We start from the raw sequence: 18,138 nt of genomic DNA, 5'->3' as shown, positions 1-18,138 counted from the left end.
GGAGAAGTTCATTGAGAAGGCATACAGGAAAATCAAGAAGCAATAGTGGAACTGCCGAAAGACAACCTACAGAGAGTATAGATCACCCGACGGACAATCACCAGGAAGAAATGAGTGGCACAGCAGCGAGAATGAAGGATACGGACATGCGGCAGGAGAGATGGACATACACCAGGGACATGGACCTGCGGCTGGAGAATCAGAAGAAGACAGAGAGGACAGCAATCATCGTGGGGGACTCCATCATCAGACAAGTTGACAGCCACATAGCGGGAGGAAGACTTGATCGGCTGGTGACCTGCCTACTGGGAGCCAAGGTAGAAGACATAGTGAGCCGCATCGACAGGATTCTCAACAGTGTGGAAGAAGAAGATATGGCTGTGATGATCCATGTGGGGACGAACAAAGTGAGCAACAGGAACTACAACAGGGAAGTACTGAAGGACCAGTTCCAGATGCTAGGAAGGAAGTTGAAGACCAGAATGCTGAGGATAGCATTCTCGGAGATCCTGCCAGTACCCAGGGCAGATGAGAAGAGGCAGATGGAGCTGCAAGCAGTCAACGCGTTGATGCGACACTGGTGTGAGGAAGAAGGATTCCACTTCGTGCGCAACTGGACGACATTCTGGGGGAAGAGCATGCTCTACAGGAAGGATGGACTCCACCTCAGCAGAGACAGAACGAGGCTACTTGCAACTTGCAAGCAACATCAAGAGAGAAGTGGACAAGTTTTTAAACTACGAAGACGGGGAAAGCTGACAGTCAACTGAGAGAGAGAGTCGATGGTTCGGGAACCGGTATACCCAGAGGATACTGTGCAAGAAGATAGAGGGAAAGACTCACTGGATTACAGGCAAGACAGATCGAAAAGGACACAAAAGGGAAGAAAATGCAAGAAAGGAACAGGTCGCAAACTCAAGTGTATGTACATGAATGCAAGGAGCCTTAGAAATAAGATGGGTGAATTAGAAGCCATGGCACAAAAAGATAACATTTACATCATAGGCATCACGGAAACATGGTGGACTGAGGAAAACGTCTGGGACACTGTGCTACCGGGATACAAACTATACCGCAGAGACAGAGTGACTCAAAAAGGTGGGGGCGTTGCCATATACGTCAAAGAGGAAATTAAATCTATTGGAGAGAACATGCCACAGCTGATGGGTAAATTAGAGTCTCAGTGGGTCAAAATTCCAGGAACAAATGGCCTGGAAATGAAGATCGGCATCTACTACGATCCCCAGGGCAGTCCGAAGAAATTGACGGAGAAGTGACAGATGAGGTTAAACGTAACTGCAAGGGAGGCAACACAGTTATCATGGGTGACTTCAACTATCTGGGAATAGACTGGAACCTAGGCACCTCTGGCTGCATTAGAGAGACCAAGTTCTTGGATGCTGTAGGCAATTGCTTCCAGGAACAACTTGTCGAGGAAATGCAATTCTGGACTTAATTCTAAATGGCCTGTGAAGACCAGCACAAGATGTAGAAGGGACGCTGGGAAGCAGCGATCACAATATGATCCGCTTTGATCTGGATGCAGGGGAGAAACATCGGTCCAAAACGACAACCACGGCACTGAACTTCTGAAAAGGGAATTATGAAGGGATGAGACTCATGGTAGGGAAGAAGATTAAGAAGAGGATAAGCACTGTAAAAACGCTAGAGCAAGCTTGGTCCCTTTTTATGCACACAGTCACCGAGGCGCAAAATCTATATATACTGCGTATCAACAAGAGATCCGAGAGGAAAAAGAACAAAGAACCGGCATGGCTCACTGTAGAAGTGAAGGAAGCGATCAGAGACAAGAAAACTTCATTTAAAGAATGGAAAAGGTAAAAATCGGACGAAAACTGAAAAAAGCACAAACAACATCAACGCAGGTGCCATAAGGCGGTAAAAGGGGCCAAAAGAGACTATGAGGAAAAAATAGCCAAGGAGGCAAAGAACTTCAAGCCGTTCTTTTGATATATTAAGGGGAAATGGCCTGCGAAGAAAGTGGTGGGACCATTGGATGACCATGGAATAAAGGAAACGCTAAAAGAGGACAAAGCAATCGCCGACAAACTGAACACATTTTTTGCATCTGTATTTACCGAAGAAGATGTACACAGCATACCGGAACCCATCAGGCTATATGCTGGAAACGAAGACGGAAAGTTGACAGGATTGATGGTCAGTCTAGAGGAGGTGAGTAGGCAGATTGATAGGCTTAAGAGCGATAAATCCCCGGGACCGGATGGCATCCATCCGTGGGTCATCAAGGAACTGAAAGGGACCGTAGCTGAACTGCTTCAACTAATAGACAATCTGTCGATCAAATTGGGAAAGATTCCGGAAGACTGGAAGGTGGCGAATGTTACACCAATCTTCAAGAAAAGTTTGAGGGGAGATCCGGGAAACTACAGACCTGTGAGTCTGACCTCTGTACCGGGAAAGATGGTAGAGTCACTGATAAAGGACAGCATCATTGATCACCTTGACGGATGCGGGCTGATGAGGACCAGTCAGCACGATTTTAGCAAAGGCAGATCGTGTTTGACGAACTTGCTGCACTTCTTTGAGGGAGTAAACAGACAGATAGACAAGGGCTGGATTTTCAGAATCTGGATATCTGGATTTTCAGAAGGCGTTCGTCAAGGTTCTGCATGAACGACTACTTCGGAAAATTGCGAGCCATGGAATCGAGGGTGAAATAAATGGATTAAAAACTGGCTGGAGCATAGGAAACAGAGAGTGGGGGTAAATGGACAATACTTGGACTGGAAGAACGTCACTAGTGGGGTGCCGCAGGGTTCGGTGCTTGGACCCGTGCTCTTTAGCATCTTTATAAATGATCTGGACATAGGTATAACGAGCGAGGTGATAAAATTTGCGGCCGATACAAAGTTATTCAGAATAGTGAAGACGTAGGGGGATTGCGAAGATCTGCAACGTGACATAATCAGGCTCGAGAAATGGGCATCGACATTGGCAAATGAGGTTCAACGTGGATAAGTGTAAAGTGATGCATATCAGTAACAAAAATTTCATGCATGAATACAGGATGTCCGGGGCGGTACTTGGAGAGACCTCCCAGGAAAGGGACTTGGGAGTTCTGATCGACAAGTCGATGAAGCCGTTCACGCGATGTGCGGCGGTGGCAAAAAAGGCAAACAGAATGCTAGGAATGATAAAGAAGGGGATCACAAACAGATCAGAGAAGGTTATCATGCCGCTGTACCGGACCATGGTGCGCTCTCACCTGGAGTACTGCGTCCAGCACTTGTCGCCGTACATGAAGAAGGACACGGTACTACTTGAAAGGGTCCAGAGAAGAGCGAGTAAGATGATTAAGGGGTTGGAGTTGCTGCCATACAGCGAAAGATTAGAGAAACTGGGCCTCTTCTCCCTTGAACAGAGGAGATTGAGAGGGGACATGATCGAAACATTCAAGGTACTGAAGGGGATACACTTAGTAGAAAAGAACAGGTTGTTCACCCTCTCCAAGGTAGGTAGAACGAGAGGGCACTCTCTAAAGTTGAAAGGGGATAGATTCTGTACAAACGTAAGGAAGTTCTTCTTCACCCAGAGAGTGGTAGAAAGCTGGAATGCTTTTCCGGAGGCCGTTATAGGGGAAAACACCCTCCAAGGATTTAAGACAAAGTTAGACATGTTCCTGCTAAACAAGAACGTGCGCTGGTAGGGCTAGTCTCAGGATGCTGGTGTTTGACTAGAGGGCCGCCGCGTGAGTGGACTGCTGGGCAGGATGGACCACTGGTCTGAACCAGCAGCGGCAGTTCTTATGTTCTTATGATTTTTGGTTATCTTCTGTGGTTTTAAAATGAACTAAATTAAATAGAAAAAGGGTTTTCCAACAAATGTATACACCTATTTAGAACTTCTTGTTTCTCCTATTTGGGTCTGAAAACCATAATTAATTGGGAAGTCCACTTGTGTGGCTTGGTTTAGCTTTTTCTGAAATACTGCCTGCATATGGAAAGGGAGAACAAAGAGTAAAAATCACAGAGGACTTTAATAGGTGGCTCAAAGCCTGGTGTCATTAAGATGGCTTTAGGTACATAGGAGGATGAGGAAATACATGGAAGGACAAGAAGCTATATTGCAATGATGGGCTACAGCAGGAAAAAAAAACCTTGCAGAAGAAGGATTTTGACAATATGTTTCTAGGCATTTAAGCTAGAAGGTGGGGGTGATGTATGTATGAAGGACAATTATAGAGACCACCCCTGGCAAAATAGTAATAAAGATTGCAACATAAACAATATCAGCAATTCATTTCTTAGCATTGCAGCGGAAAGTGAAACAAAACAAAAATCCTATACGAAAAATGAGATTACCGCTGAAAAATAGCTGGAAAGCGATGACCACAAATGCTCGCAGTCTAAGCAACAAAGTTCATGATCTGCAAGCACTGATGTTAGAGGCAGATCTAGATATTGTCGCTATTACAGAGACATGGTTCAGTGAATCACATGGATGGGATGCAAACATACCGGGATGTAATCTTTTTAGGAAGGATAGAGATGGTCAAAAAGGTGGAAGAGTAGCTCTCTATGTAAAGATCAATATCCAAGTGACCGAAATGCAAGGGACCTGGGGAGAGGAAGAAGCGATATGGATCGCTTTGAAAAGAGAAGATGGAACTTCTATCTACATGGGTGTAGTCTACAGACCTCCGACTCAATCGCAGCAAATTGATAAGGATCTGATTGTGGATATCCAAAAGTTTGGAAGGAAAGAGGAAGTGCTGCTGTTGGGAGATTTCAACCTGCCGGATGCAGATTGGAATGTTTCATCTGCGGAATCGGAAAGAAGTAGGGAGATTGTGGATGCCTTTCAAGAGGCTATGCTCAGACAAATGGTGACAGAACCCACGAGGGAAAAAGCGATATTGGATCTGATCCTCACAAATGGAGAGAGTATCTCTAATGTTTGAGTGGGTGCGCATCTGGAAAGTAGCGATCATCAAACGGTTTGGTTTGATATAACGGCTAAAGTGGAGAGCGGCCGCACGATACTTAAAGTCCTAGATTTCAAACGTACGGACTTTAATGCAATGGGAGAGTACCTGAAGAAAGAGCTGTTAGGATGGGAGGACATAAGAGAAGTGGAAAGACAGTGGTTTAAGCTGAAAGGAGCGATAAAAATGGCTACGCACCTTTATGTGAAGAAAATAAATAAAAACAAGAGAAAAAGGAAGCCGATATGGTTCTCCAAATTAGTGGCGGAGAAAATAAAGACAAAAGAGTTGGCGTTCATGAAATATAAAAAAAAAACAAGAAGAGGAGTGCAGAAAGGACTGCAGGGTGAAACTGAAAGAAGCCAAGAGAGAGCTACGTCTGACGAAAGCACAGGCGGAAGAACAAATGGCTAAAAATGTAAAAAAGGGAGACAAAAATCTTTTCAGATATATTAGTGAAAGGAGGATGATGAAAAATGGAATTGCTAAACTAAAAGATGCTGAGAACCGATATGTGGAGAGTGATGAGGAAAAAGCAAATGTGCTAAACAAATACTTCTGTTCTGTGTTCACAGAAGAAAATCCTGGAGAAGGACCGAGATTGTCTGGCAAAGTTACAGGAGAAAATGGAGTAGATTCTGTGCCGTTCACAGAGGAGAGTGTTTATGAGCAACTTGAAAAAATGAAGGTGGACAAAGCAATGGGACCAGACGGGATCCATCCCAGGATACTAAGGGAGCTCAGAGAGGTTCTGATGAGTCCTATTAAAGACTTGTTCAACAAATCTCTGGAGACAGGAGTGGTTCCTGTGGATTGGAGGAGAGTGGATGTGGTCCCTATTCACAAAAGTGGTCACAGGGATGAAGCGGGAAACTACAGGCTGGTAAGCCTCACTTCAGTTGTTGGAAAAATAATGGAAGTGTTGCTGAAAGAAAGGATAGTGTACTTCCTAGAATCTAATGGGTTACAGGATCCGAGGCAACATGGCTTTACTAAAGGTAAATCTTGTCAAACGAACCTAATTGAATTTTTTGATTGGGTGACCAGAGAGTTGGATCGAGGACATATGCTAGATGTAATTTACTTAGATTTCAGCAAAGCCTTTGATACGGTTTCTCATTGGAGGCTATTGAACAAACTTGAAGGGCTGAAGTTAGGACCCAAAGTGGTGAACTGGGTTAGAAACTGGCTGTCGGACAGCCGCCAGAGGGTGGTGGCTAATGGAATTCGCTCGGAGGAAGGAAAGGTGAGTAGTGGAGTCCCTCAGGGTTTGGTGCTGGGGCCGATCCTGTTTAGTATGTTTGTGAGTGACATTGCTGAAGGGTTAGAAGGAAAAGTGTGTCTTTTGCAGATGATACCAAGATTTGTAACAGAGTAGACACTGAAGAGGGAGTAATGCATTTTGGGATTAATAATCGGAAGGAACCGTATATGCTGGGAAGTGAAAAGCTGATATGCACGGACAGGGAGAGGGACCTTGGGGTGATAGTGTCTGAAGATCTAAAGGCAAAAAAACAGTGTGACAAGGCAGTGGCTGCTGCCAGAAGGATACTGGGCTGTATAAAGAGAGGTGTAGCCAGTAGAAGGAAGAAGGTGTTGATGCCCCTGTACAGGTCATTGGTGAGGCCTCACTTGGAGTATTGTGTTCAGTTTTGGATACCGTATCTGGCGAAAGACGTAAGAAGACTTGAGGCGGTCCAGAGGAGGGCGACGAAAATGATAGGAGGCTTGCGCCAGAAGACATATGAGGAGCGACTGGAAGCCCTGAATATGTATACACTAGAGGAAAGGAGGGACAGGGGAGATATGATTTAGACGTTCAAATACTTGAAGGGTATTAACATAGAACAAAATCTTTTCCAGAGAAAGGAAAATGGTAAAACCAGAGGACATAATTTGAGGTTGAGGGGTGGTAGATTCAAGAGCAATGTTAGGAAATTCTACTTTACGGAGAGGGTGGTGGATGCCTGGAATGCGCTCCTGAGAGAGGTGGTGGAGAGGAAAACGGTGACTGAGTTCAAAGAAGCATAGGATGAACACAGAGGATCTAGAATCAGAAAATAATATTAAATATTGAACTAAGGCCAGTACTGGGCAGACTTGCACGGTCTGTGTCTGTATATGGCCGTTTGGGGGAGGATGGGCTGGAAAGGGCTTCAATGACTGGGAGGATTTAGATGGGCTGGATTAGGTTTTAATGGAGATTTCGGCAGTTGGAACCCAAGCACAGTACCGGGTAGAGGTAGGTTATAGGGATAGGAGCAAGAGGTAGTTATAGAAATAGTCAGGGACCACTGCTTAGGCAATAGGCCTGATGGGCCGCCGGGGGAGCGGATCGCTGGGCGAGATGGACCTCTGGTCTGCCTCAGCGGAGGCAACTTCTTATGTTCATAGACAACTATCTCCAACTGAATATTCCTCTTAGGGATTGGCTGGTGACAAGCTTTGTCACATTACAGCTGGTCACTGCCAATATTTAGCAGCTCACCAGATAAAGCCACCCATAAAAGGTGGTCTGTCTTTGGCCATTGAGACTTGTAGCTGGCTAGCTGCTGAATATTGAGCTAGATGGCTATTTCTTGGCTGGCTAAAAATAGACCAGAAATTCAATGCTGGTTACTGGATATAATAACATAGTAGATGACGGCAGATAAAGACCCGAATGGTCCATCCAGTCTGCCCAACCTGGTTCAATTTAAATTTTTTAATTTTTTCTTCTATGGTGCTGGCATTGAAATGCCAGGTTCACTGCAGACCATGAGAGATTCTGGTGAAAAAGCTTTAAAATTCCTTGGATTGTAGAATTGGTTTTGTTAGTATGTATTTTTGAATCATTTTGTCTATTTTTTCTTTTCCTCCCAGAGGGCACCAACTTCTGCACTATTTTAGATAAAGCTGTCAGCGCAGATGCAGTAGTTAAACAGAACTATCAAATGCACCATGAGACATTGGTACTTCTATGTAAACCGGAAGCAGAGCTCAATGCTGCCATTCCTTCAGCAAATCCTGCAAATACCATGCAGGGCAGTGAGGTGAGCACATACCCTATCAGATACTTCTCTGGAAAAGAACATGGTAAAATCAGAGGGCATAATCTGATGTTGAGGGGTGGTAGACTTGAGAGTAATGTTAGGACATTATTCTTTACGGAGAGGATGGTTGATGCCTGGAATGCTCTCCTGAGAGATGATGGAGAGGAAAATGGTGACAAAGTTCAAAAAAGCATGGGATAAACACAGAGTATCTCTAATCTGAAAATAATAGTATACAGTAAAACCTTGGATTGCAAGTAACTTGGTTTGCAAGTATTTTGCAAGACAAGCAAAACATTTTATTACATTTTAACTTGATAAACAAGCAATGTCTTGCAATACAAGTACAGTGGTGCCTCGCATAACGAACGCCTCGCACAGCGAACGCTTCACACAACGAACTTTATGTCTTGCTCCCTACAACGAACTTCGTTTCACACAACGAAGTCGCCCGAGCTGCATCCGCGCCTACTGCTGATGCGTTGGGGGGGGCGGATCTGCGCTTGCTTCGCGCAGCGCCCGGGTGCTGCACGCGCTGTCCGGCGGAAGAAAGGCGAGCGAGAGGGGGAAGACGGAACACCAGGAGGCGGGCAGAGTGCGAGAGGGGGGGAGGGCCAAGCGACAGAAGAGTGAAGGTCGGGCCGGGGCCTCGCGAAGCCCTCCTTCCCCCCCTCTCTGCTCCACAAAAACAAACCAGGACGGTTTCTCTGCTCGTCGCCTCTTCTTCCCTAGGTTTCGGTTCCCCCTTTTCTTTTTTTTTTCTTTTAGTTATTATGTAAATTAAGTCAACGTTTACTCTTTTGCTCGCGACAAAGGACGCGCGGAGTTATACACGGCCTCCTCCTCCTCCCTGTTCCCCACCCCCCCTTCCAAAAGCCGACGAACATGTCGAACCTCAGCAAAAGCACGGGCAGCAGGAGGGACACCAAGATGCGCATACGGGCTTTTCCTGTAAGTAGTGACCGGAGTGGTGGGGGTGGGTAGAATAAGTGATGACTGCATTCGGGGGTACGAGGCCGTTAGGCCTCGCCGTTTTTGTGCAGTTCTTGATGGGGTTGGAGAGGCAGGCGCTTCCGCCTAGATCTCCGGGGCCAGGTTACTGTTTGGTGCTTGACAGGCTGATGCGGTGCTGTGGAGGGGAGAGCACTGGGAGACACAGGTCGGGGAAAAGAGAGGCCTGTTTCCTGCAGCAGTCTGTTTACTTCCCCGATGCTAAAAAAAAAAAAAAAAAGAACAGTTCCCCTCATGTGGTGAAGCATCCTCCCCCCTCTTGATCTCCTGAAATAACGCCTGTGGAAGCTGAAGCTTTTGTAGCAGGGACAGCACTGGAGTCGTCGGCTCCAGCAGAGACGGCTCTTAATCCCCGGTAGTCGGGTGCATGCGGCGAGGTAAGTGGTGGGGGGGGATCGCTGCGAGTACAGAAATGGCTACGATATGAGGGGGGTGCTTTCTGCCCATCAGGGTTAGACGTACTGAAGAGCGGGGCCAGCAATGCAGACGTCGCTGTGTGCCAAGGGATGTTAGACTGGGGAGGGAGGAATAATTTCCGGTTCCATTTCTTACAGGGGGAAAAAAAAATACACCAAGTAACTGAACTAAACTTGGCAATAGAAATCCCGTTTAAATGAGGTGGGGATGCTGATCAAAACGCTGCCTTTGAGAGCACTGATGGGGATTTTATGAGACTCTACTTAGTCTGTCTTTAAATTTAAAAAATGTGTGTTTTTAGATGTATCTAAATGAAAATAATAACAAAAAATTTATCTTTTTTATGTCATCTTAGCATATTTTATGCTGCAGAACGAATTATTTTTTTTTACATGTATTCTTATGGGAAAACGCGTTTCACATAACGAACTTTTCGCATAACAAACTTGCTCCTGGAACGAATTAAGTTCGTTGTGTGAGGCACCACTGTACATATAGTATACACACATCACATCATCACAATTGGTTCTTCTCTCTCTGACACTGCGGGAGTGTAGTGACTGTTCTAAACGAGTGAGGTCTTGCAATACAAGTACATACAGTATTTCGTATTAAAATTTTGAGATTGTGGAACGAATCGTCTGAGTTTCCATTATTTCTTATGGGGAAATTTGCGTTGATATACGAGTGTTTTGGATTACAAGCATGGTTTCAGAACGAATTATGCTCGCAAACCAAGCTTTTACTATATATTGAATAATTAAGGCCAGTACTAGGCAGACTTGCATGGTCTGTGTTCCGTATATGGCAGTGGTCTCAAACTCAAACCCTTAGTGGGGCCACATTTTGGATTTGTAGGTACTAGGAGGGCCGCAGAAAAATATAGTTAATGTCTTATTAAAGAAATGACAACTTTGCATGAGGTAAAATTCTATAGTTTATAAATCTTTCCTTTAACAGTTAAAGGAAAGATTTATAAACTGTAAAGAATTTTACCTTATGCAAAATTGTCATTATTTTTACTGCAGCCCTCACATTTAAAGTTTAATATCTTTCATTTCTCAAAACTGACACATTTCAATCACTATATTGAAAATAAAATCATTTTCCCTACCTTTGTTGGCTGGTGACTTTATTTTTCTGTGCTTTTAACTGTTTCTAGGGCCTTCTTGTCCTTTGACTGTTTTTCTCTCCGTCTTCACTTTCTGCCTTAGATCCATCTTTGGCATTAACTTAATATTCAATTTTTCTGCTTTCTTTTCAAAATCTACGTTTCCATGTCTTACCTTCCCTTCTATCTCTCTCTTCTTCTGTCCCTATTTCCATGGTCTGACATCTCTTTCTTTCCTTTCTCTCCCTCCCTCCCTCCTTCCTTTCCTCTGGTCTGGCATCTGTCTCCTTCCTTCCCCCAACTTTTTATTTCTTTCACCCTGCCCCCTTCTTTCTTTCTCTCTCTCTGTCCGTGCTCCCTTTTTCTTTTTTTTCTTTCTCCATGCCTGCCCTTTCTTTCTGTCTTTCTCTCTCCATGCCCCTTTCTGTCTGTGTCCCATCTCCCTTCTTTCTTTCTGTCTCCCTGTTCCCCCCCTTTCTTTATTTCTCCCTGCCCTCCCTCAAGCCACCACCATTGGGGAACAGGCTGCCACCGCCGCAATTGGGGAACAGGCCAGCGCCGAGGTCTTAGCTCTCCCTGCTTGTCTTCCCCAGCACGGGGCTGACCAATTCTCGCCACCTGACATCAATTCTAATGTCAGAGAGGAAGTTCCGGCCCAGCCAGGCAGCGATTGGCTGGCCCGGAACTTCCTCTCCGACATTTGAATTGACATCGGGTGGCGAGAATTGGTCGGCTCCAAGCTGGGGAAGATAAGCAGGGAGAGCTAAGACCTCGGAGCTGGCCTGTTCCCCGATTGTGGTGGCTTAAGGGAGGGCAGTGAGAAGGGAAGGGAAACAGATTGGGGACCCCTGCTTTAGGTGAGCCGCAGTCGCGGACTGTACGCGATTATCCTTTCCACAATCGGAAATCTTGTGAAGTGGAGAGGACAGATTGCGGGCCGCAAAATAGTCCCTGGGGGGCCGCATGTTTGAGACTGCTGGTATATGGCCATTCAGTTGAGGATGGGCTGGAGTGAGCTTTGACAGAGACTATTATAATGCTGTAAGCTGTGTCAAAGATCCAAGTTTATTCAAATTATGTATTTACTAAAGTCCACTAAAAATGTGTGCTTAAGCATGTTTGAACATGCTGTTTGCTAAGATGTTAATTAGTTCCTGGTTCTGTAAGTGAGCAGATTTGTTACATATTGGCAGATATATTACATATATAAGTCAAGGTGATTGTTGTATGCTGCCTGAAGACGTAATATAGAAACAATCAGCTCAAAAAACCAAAACCCTTCGGACTATCGTTGCCAATATTGTCCAAACAGATCCAAATAAAAATTGGCTAACACTCTTCGTCCCTTGGGGAGAATGTATAAACTTGAAAGAATTAGAAAAAAATCTTTTAAATGATGGACATCAGTATGAGCCCTTCGAAAATTAACGAGAAACAATAACATCTGTAAATCTGAAAGGATCCTTAATGACCAATCTTCTAAAAACAAGGACATAATCCAAGATCCACCAAAACACCTGCAGTTAACTCATTACTTAAAAAGCTAAGTTTTAGAAATCTTACTGAAATCCACACAAAACAGTGAATGACCATGGGCTGAGAATTCTAAAACCTAGGGGCATAGCATGAAAAAGATCTGGCACTGTTTTCTTCCATCAACATGTCCCATGAAGAATATTTATGTATCAGGTACGAACAGAAAATAGGAAATATGGACTTGTACAGTGGCTAATGTTGCATGGCACACAATACCACCATTGAGCCACAGGGCCAGAATATGTTTCCTACTTTCTTTATGCCACCTAAGAAGCAGTTTTCTTATGTAGATGTTATTAATGATCTTAGTTTTGTGATAATGGACTACTATTTTGTCACACTAGAACCCTAAAGATTGGGAATACATGACTGCAACAGGGATGAATCTATAATAATAAAATGCTAAGCGTGCATGCGCACTCTTAGGCCGTGTTCCCTGAGTCGTGATATGTCGGATGTGGCCACAAGAGTGCGCATGCGCGGAGGGAGCGAATGCGGAGTCCTGCCGTTGCCTTCCCGAGCCTCCACAAGTGAAGTGAGGAGCCGGCCCGGGTGGTGCAAGGTCCATGCCTGACCCCGGCTGTGCCTAGCGCTGGCTGCACGGCCGAGCTGCTGCTATTGCTGCTCTGCGCAACCCCAGCCTCCCCGCCATCCCGCGTGCCCCGGCCTCCTCTTCCTCCCGCAGATGTATGCACACAGACAGGTGGGCGGCCCGCAGACAGAAGGCTGCCGAAGCCGCGGTGGAAACGCACTAAGCTTCCCCGGCAACGGCGAGGAGGGAGTTGGAGCTCTCTGAGGGTGATGGCAGTGCTAATCACGTTTCTTCCCTGATCCTCCAAACAGAGCCCAGCCCGTTGAGAAGTAAGTGGCACTCTCATAGCGTGAGAGCATAAAGCCAAGTGCTGTCCTTTCTCCCTGGACGCTTGCATCAAAAGATATCAATGAGATTGTTTTGACCAGCACAGGAGTCCAGAGAGCATCCATAAGATATAATAGGAACTCTCATAATCATCTAAATGTAGTTGGAGGGAGGGGGAGGGTAGTGGTTAACACAATGACTCTAAGCTATCCATATCCCTTTTTATTTTTTTGGAGAGGGGATGTCCCACATAGTAATGAAATAAGTCAGTTCTTGGTGACTTGACACCACAGCTACAATATCCTGCACTTTTTTTCAAGAAGGGCCGGGCATGCTAATCAGGCTGCTTGACCAGTGACACAGTTCAGAAACTGCTAAGCGCCTCAAGCGATCCTTTTGCCTTCTACTCTTCCCAGCCCCCACCGCTTTAACTTAACTTTCCTGCCATGCTGCTGGATAAGGGGAGCAGTGAAGGGGTGGTGGTGGACACAGGGGAGGTAAAAGGAAGGGAGAATGGACAGGGGGAGCAGGCAAGGGGTGGTGGTGGACAGCCGAGGAAAAAGAAAAAAAATACAGAAACAGACTAAGGAGAGAGAGAGAAATAAATAAATGCAGACACACATACACATATTCTAGCACCCGTTAATGTAACGGGCTATAAGACTAGTTTTAATAATAAATGAGTAGTTCAGCATTTGATGATTTTTTTAAAAAATTGGTTTCCAGGATCCTTACATGGATATCATATTGGCTTAAACATATTTGGGTCAATATTTAGCTGGTGGTGCATAACATGTGGGACCACACTAACTCTCTCGAAACTACCCAGCAAAACCTGGTCAGTGCCTCAGTGTCACTACTGTGTTAAATGCTTCTGAATACTGACCAACACAACTGATATAGGTAGGAGCCTATCCTGCCCATTAAATTGTTTTGAATATCAGACTCGTTAAGGTTTCTTCCAAATTTTAGTTATGTTGTATTTTGTGCTTATTTAGTTTCTATATTTCCTCTTTCAAATAACGTAATCATACTTAAAATTCAGAGAGAGAGAGACCCTATCAGTTGTGAAATATATATACTTAAAGGTTTTGAAAATTAAAATAGTAACTATAATTTATTTTCCTATGGGTAGGTTGTTGGTGTCCTGAAATCTTTGCTAGCCAACCTAGCTGAGGTGATGAAGGAAAGAGAACAGCTGGAAAATGATTTAAAGTCTGTTAATTTTGACATGACTAGTAAATTTCTAACTGCACTAGCTCAAGATGGTGCTATCAATGAGGAAGCCATTTCTGTGACTGAATTGGATCAGATTTATGGACGACACACACACAAAATACAGGAGAACCTGAAAAGGCAAGAGGAGCTCCTCAACAGCATTCAGGTAAACCATACTAAGAATGCACAGGTTTGGGTGCGACTTAAATCAGTACTAATAGCAAGTGGGGAGAACACTAGACTTGATCTTCGGTGGTGGTTGGTGGCTACTAGACAAATGAATCCCTGGCACTTTGCTTTATTGTTGTAAAGGCAGAGGCTTCGTAAACCTCTCTTTGGTGCCGTTTGTCAGGGTGTCTGTTTTCAAAAATTCTAGCACTCTGGAAGCTGTCAACATCAAGGGTCTCAGGTTCTTTGACTCATAAATATTTGCTGCTTGGCTTTTTGAAACAGCTATTGCGAAAGATTAAATTCTGTGTGGCATTGTTGCCATTTATATGTGTTAATAAGATTGTGTGCTATGACTAAGCTCTAAATTGCACCACTGGTGAAAGTTTTCTTTTACCGCATGACGCCTGTGAATCATTGATTTATGAAACAGAGAAAAGATGCACACAGAAGTTTTAAAGTTCGGACTTATAAAGTGATTTGAAGTGAGATTGGATTTTAATATGTGATAAATTGCTCCAGTAATTAAAGGAAAATGAGAATGGGAGGGAGGAGGGGAAGAGTGGAGAACCTGAAAGAGTTTTCCATACATGTTCCTTTATATGTTGGGGGTAGGGGGTTAGGAGGCAGGGGGAGTTGGATATGCGAGATATAAAGAGGAGATTTATAATGGAAGTTGGGAGGGTATTGAGAGGAAGTTATCTTTGACTGGAACTTGTTGTGGGGTAATTGTAACGAGTGTTACGTATCTTTGGAATTGTCATGGTATTCCCATTTTTGCATCACATCCCTGTGTTATACACAAAAATTCAATAAAAATTGAGACAATAAAAAGCATGACTATAAGCATTGACAATGTCCAACAAGAGGTTTCTCAGATCTTTTGTTCTTGATACAACTCTTGTATTCACTCATTCTAATGTGAAATTGATGAGTTTTGTCCAATGTAAAAAGAGAAGAGATAGATGATCGCATACACAAGAAAATCAGTTGAGCAAGTAGTGTTATACTTACCGTATTTTCACGCATATAACGCGCGCGTTATACGCGTTTTTACCTACCGCGCATACCCCTCGCGCGTTATATGCGTGAGCGCGGTATACGAAAGTTCTCAAACATAGTTCCCACCCCGCCCGACGCCCGATTCACCCCCCCAGCAGGACCACTCGCACCCCCACCCCGAACGACCACTCGCACGCGCTCCCACCCGCACCCGCATCCACGATCGGAGCAAGAGGGAGCCCAAGCCCTCTTGCCCGGCCGACTCCCCGACGTCCGATACATCCCCCCCCCCGGCAGGACCACTCGCACCCCCACCCCGAAGGACCGCCGACTTCCCGACAATATCGGGCCAGAAGGGAGCCCAAACCCTCCTGGCCACGGCGACCCCCTAACCCCACCCCGCACTACATTACGGGCAGGAGGGATCCCAGGCCCTCCTGCCCTCGACGCAAACCCCCCTCCCCCCCAACGACCGTCCCCCCCCCAAGAACCTCCGACCGCCCCCCCAGCCGACCCGCGACCCCCCTGGCCGACCCCCACGACCCCCCCACCCCCCTTCCCCGTACCTTTGGAAGTTGGCCGGACAGACGGGAGCCAAACCCGCCTGTCCGGCAGGCAGCCAACGAAGGAATGAGGCCGGATTGGCCCATCCGTCCTAAAGCTCCGCCTACTGGTGGGGCCTAAGGCGCGTGGGCCAATCAGAATAGGCCCTGGAGCCTTAGGTCCCACCTGGGGGCGCGGCCTGAGGCACATGGGCCCAACCCGACCATGTGCCTCAGGCCGCGCCCCCAGGTGGGACCTAAGGCTCCAGGCCTATTCTGATTGGCCCACGCGCCTTAGGCCCCACCAGTAGGCGGAGCTTTAGGACGGATGGGCCAATCCGGCCTCATTCCTTCGTTGGCTGCCTGCCGGACAGGCGGGTTTGGCTCCCGTCTGTCCGGCCAACTTCCAAAGGTACGGGGAAGGGGGGTGGGGGGGTCGTGGGGGTCGCCAGGGGGGTCGCGGGTCGGCTGGGGGGGCGGTCGGAGGTTCTTGGGGGGGGGGACGGTCGTTGGGGGGGGGGGGGGTTTGCGTCGAGGGCAGGAGGGCCTGGGATCCCTCCTGCCCGTAATGTAGTGCGGGGTGGGGTTAGGGGGTCGCCGTGGCCAGGAGGGTTTGGGCTCCCTTCTGGCCCAACTACCAAAGGTGGGGGGTGGGGGGGGTCGTGGGGGTCGCCAGGGGGGTCGCGGGTCGGCTGGGGGGGCGGTCGGAGGTTCTTGGGGGGGGGGGGACGGTCGGTGGGGGGGAGGGGGGTTTGCGTCGAGGGCAGGAGGGCCTGGGATCCCTCCTGCCCGTAATGTAGTGCGGGGTGGGGTTAGGGGGTCGCCGTGGCCAGGAGGGTTTGGGCTCCCTCCTGGCCCGATATTGTCGGGGAGTCGGCGGTCCTTCGGGGTGGGGGTGCGAATGGTCCTGCCGGGGGGGGGGATGAATCGGACGTCGGGGGGGGTGAACGGAGAGTCGGGACAGCGCACGGAGAGGCGGGGCAGTGCACGGAAGTCAGGGGGGGTGAACGGAGAGTCGGGACAGCGCACGGAAAGTCGGGGCAGTGCACGGAAGTCAGGGGGGGTGAACGGAGAGTCGGGACAGCGCACGGAGAGGCGGGGCAGTGCACGGAAGTCAGGGGGGGGTGAACGGAGAGTCGGGACAGCGCACGGAGAGGCGGGGCAGTGCACGGAAGTCAGGGGGGGGTGAACGGAGAGTCGGGACAGCGTACGGAGAGGCGGGGCAGTGCACGGAAGTCAGGGGGGTGAACGGAGAGTCGGGCAGCATGCGCGGTATAATCGTGAGCGCGTTATACCAAAGTTTTTGTGCTTATCATCGTGATTTCTGCGCGCTATACACGTGTGCGCGTTTTATACGGGTGCGTGTTATTTGCGTGAAAATACGGTAAATGAAATTGTTGATCATCTCTAGGATGTATATACTAGTGCTGCCCGATTCAGGAAAAAAAATTCAATTCAGCCTATTGAATCGATTTTTCGATTCGATTTTCCTGCCCAATTGGTTTTTGGTTTTTTTCCCCCCAAACATCCTGGAGGGTTTATTTTATATATTATCAATAATAGATAATCCACTCTAGCAGGGAAGTCTACAAGCTACATCCGGCATCAACTAGCCGATTTATCCAATTTTATTTCAGAAAAAAGGCCTCAGAATAGGGAGCACTACGCAAGTCATATCACCGACTGACGATATCAGCGTAGTCAAAATGAATGTTTTTGCTCCGTTATGCAATCATTGGCCAAAAAACCTGAACATTAGTTAATTCTTAAAATAATCCAGTTGAGTTTTTTCTTTTTTTATGTATTATGTTATTTTTATTAATTTTTTATTTCTTAATTTATTTCACAACCTTCATTTAAAACATCATTTTCAATAATTTATAGACTTATAGAATAGACTACCTTAACGACTTAGGTGCCAGTATATTTAGGCCAGAGTTTTCCTGGTCTAATTTACTGATGCCTAACACAGATACTTGCTGACGCCTAAGTCATTCCATGCCAAAACTCCACACCTAACCATGCCCACTTTTCAAGTAGGTGAGGGTAGGTACTGGCAGATGCCACGCCAATTTCCAAGTGTAACTTTAATTATTTGTAAAAAAAAATTAGCTTTTAATAGTGCTTTCAATTATCACATCATATAAGCCAATTAACAAAGTTTAGTTCCAAGCGGAAAAATAGCTAGGTGCCACAAGGCACCACAGAATTATGGCCTTAATGCAATTTATGCATGATTTAAGCTCTTGCTCTGAGGTATCTATATATGTTTGATT

The 18,138-nt window shown here is 46.4% G+C and overlaps 1 protein-coding gene across 2 annotated transcripts in view; it reads left to right on the top strand.

Moving 5' to 3' along the window:
• Positions 1-18,138, top strand: part of PDCD6IP (programmed cell death 6 interacting protein) — a 184,452-nt gene that overhangs the window by 109,234 nt on the left and 57,080 nt on the right. For both annotated transcript variants that reach the window (XM_033930347.1, XM_033930346.1), the window contains exons 12-13: positions 7,829-7,998; positions 14,068-14,316. In XM_033930347.1, the coding sequence (XP_033786238.1) occupies positions 7,829-7,998; positions 14,068-14,316 (419 nt within the window). The remainder of the gene's footprint in view (positions 1-7,828; positions 7,999-14,067; positions 14,317-18,138) is intronic.

The sequence above is a fragment of the Geotrypetes seraphini genome, chromosome 2 (genome assembly GCF_902459505.1).
Source record: "Geotrypetes seraphini chromosome 2, aGeoSer1.1, whole genome shotgun sequence".
Lineage (NCBI taxonomy): Eukaryota > Metazoa > Chordata > Amphibia > Gymnophiona > Dermophiidae > Geotrypetes > Geotrypetes seraphini.
This window is presented reverse-complemented; position numbering and strand designations above follow the sequence as displayed.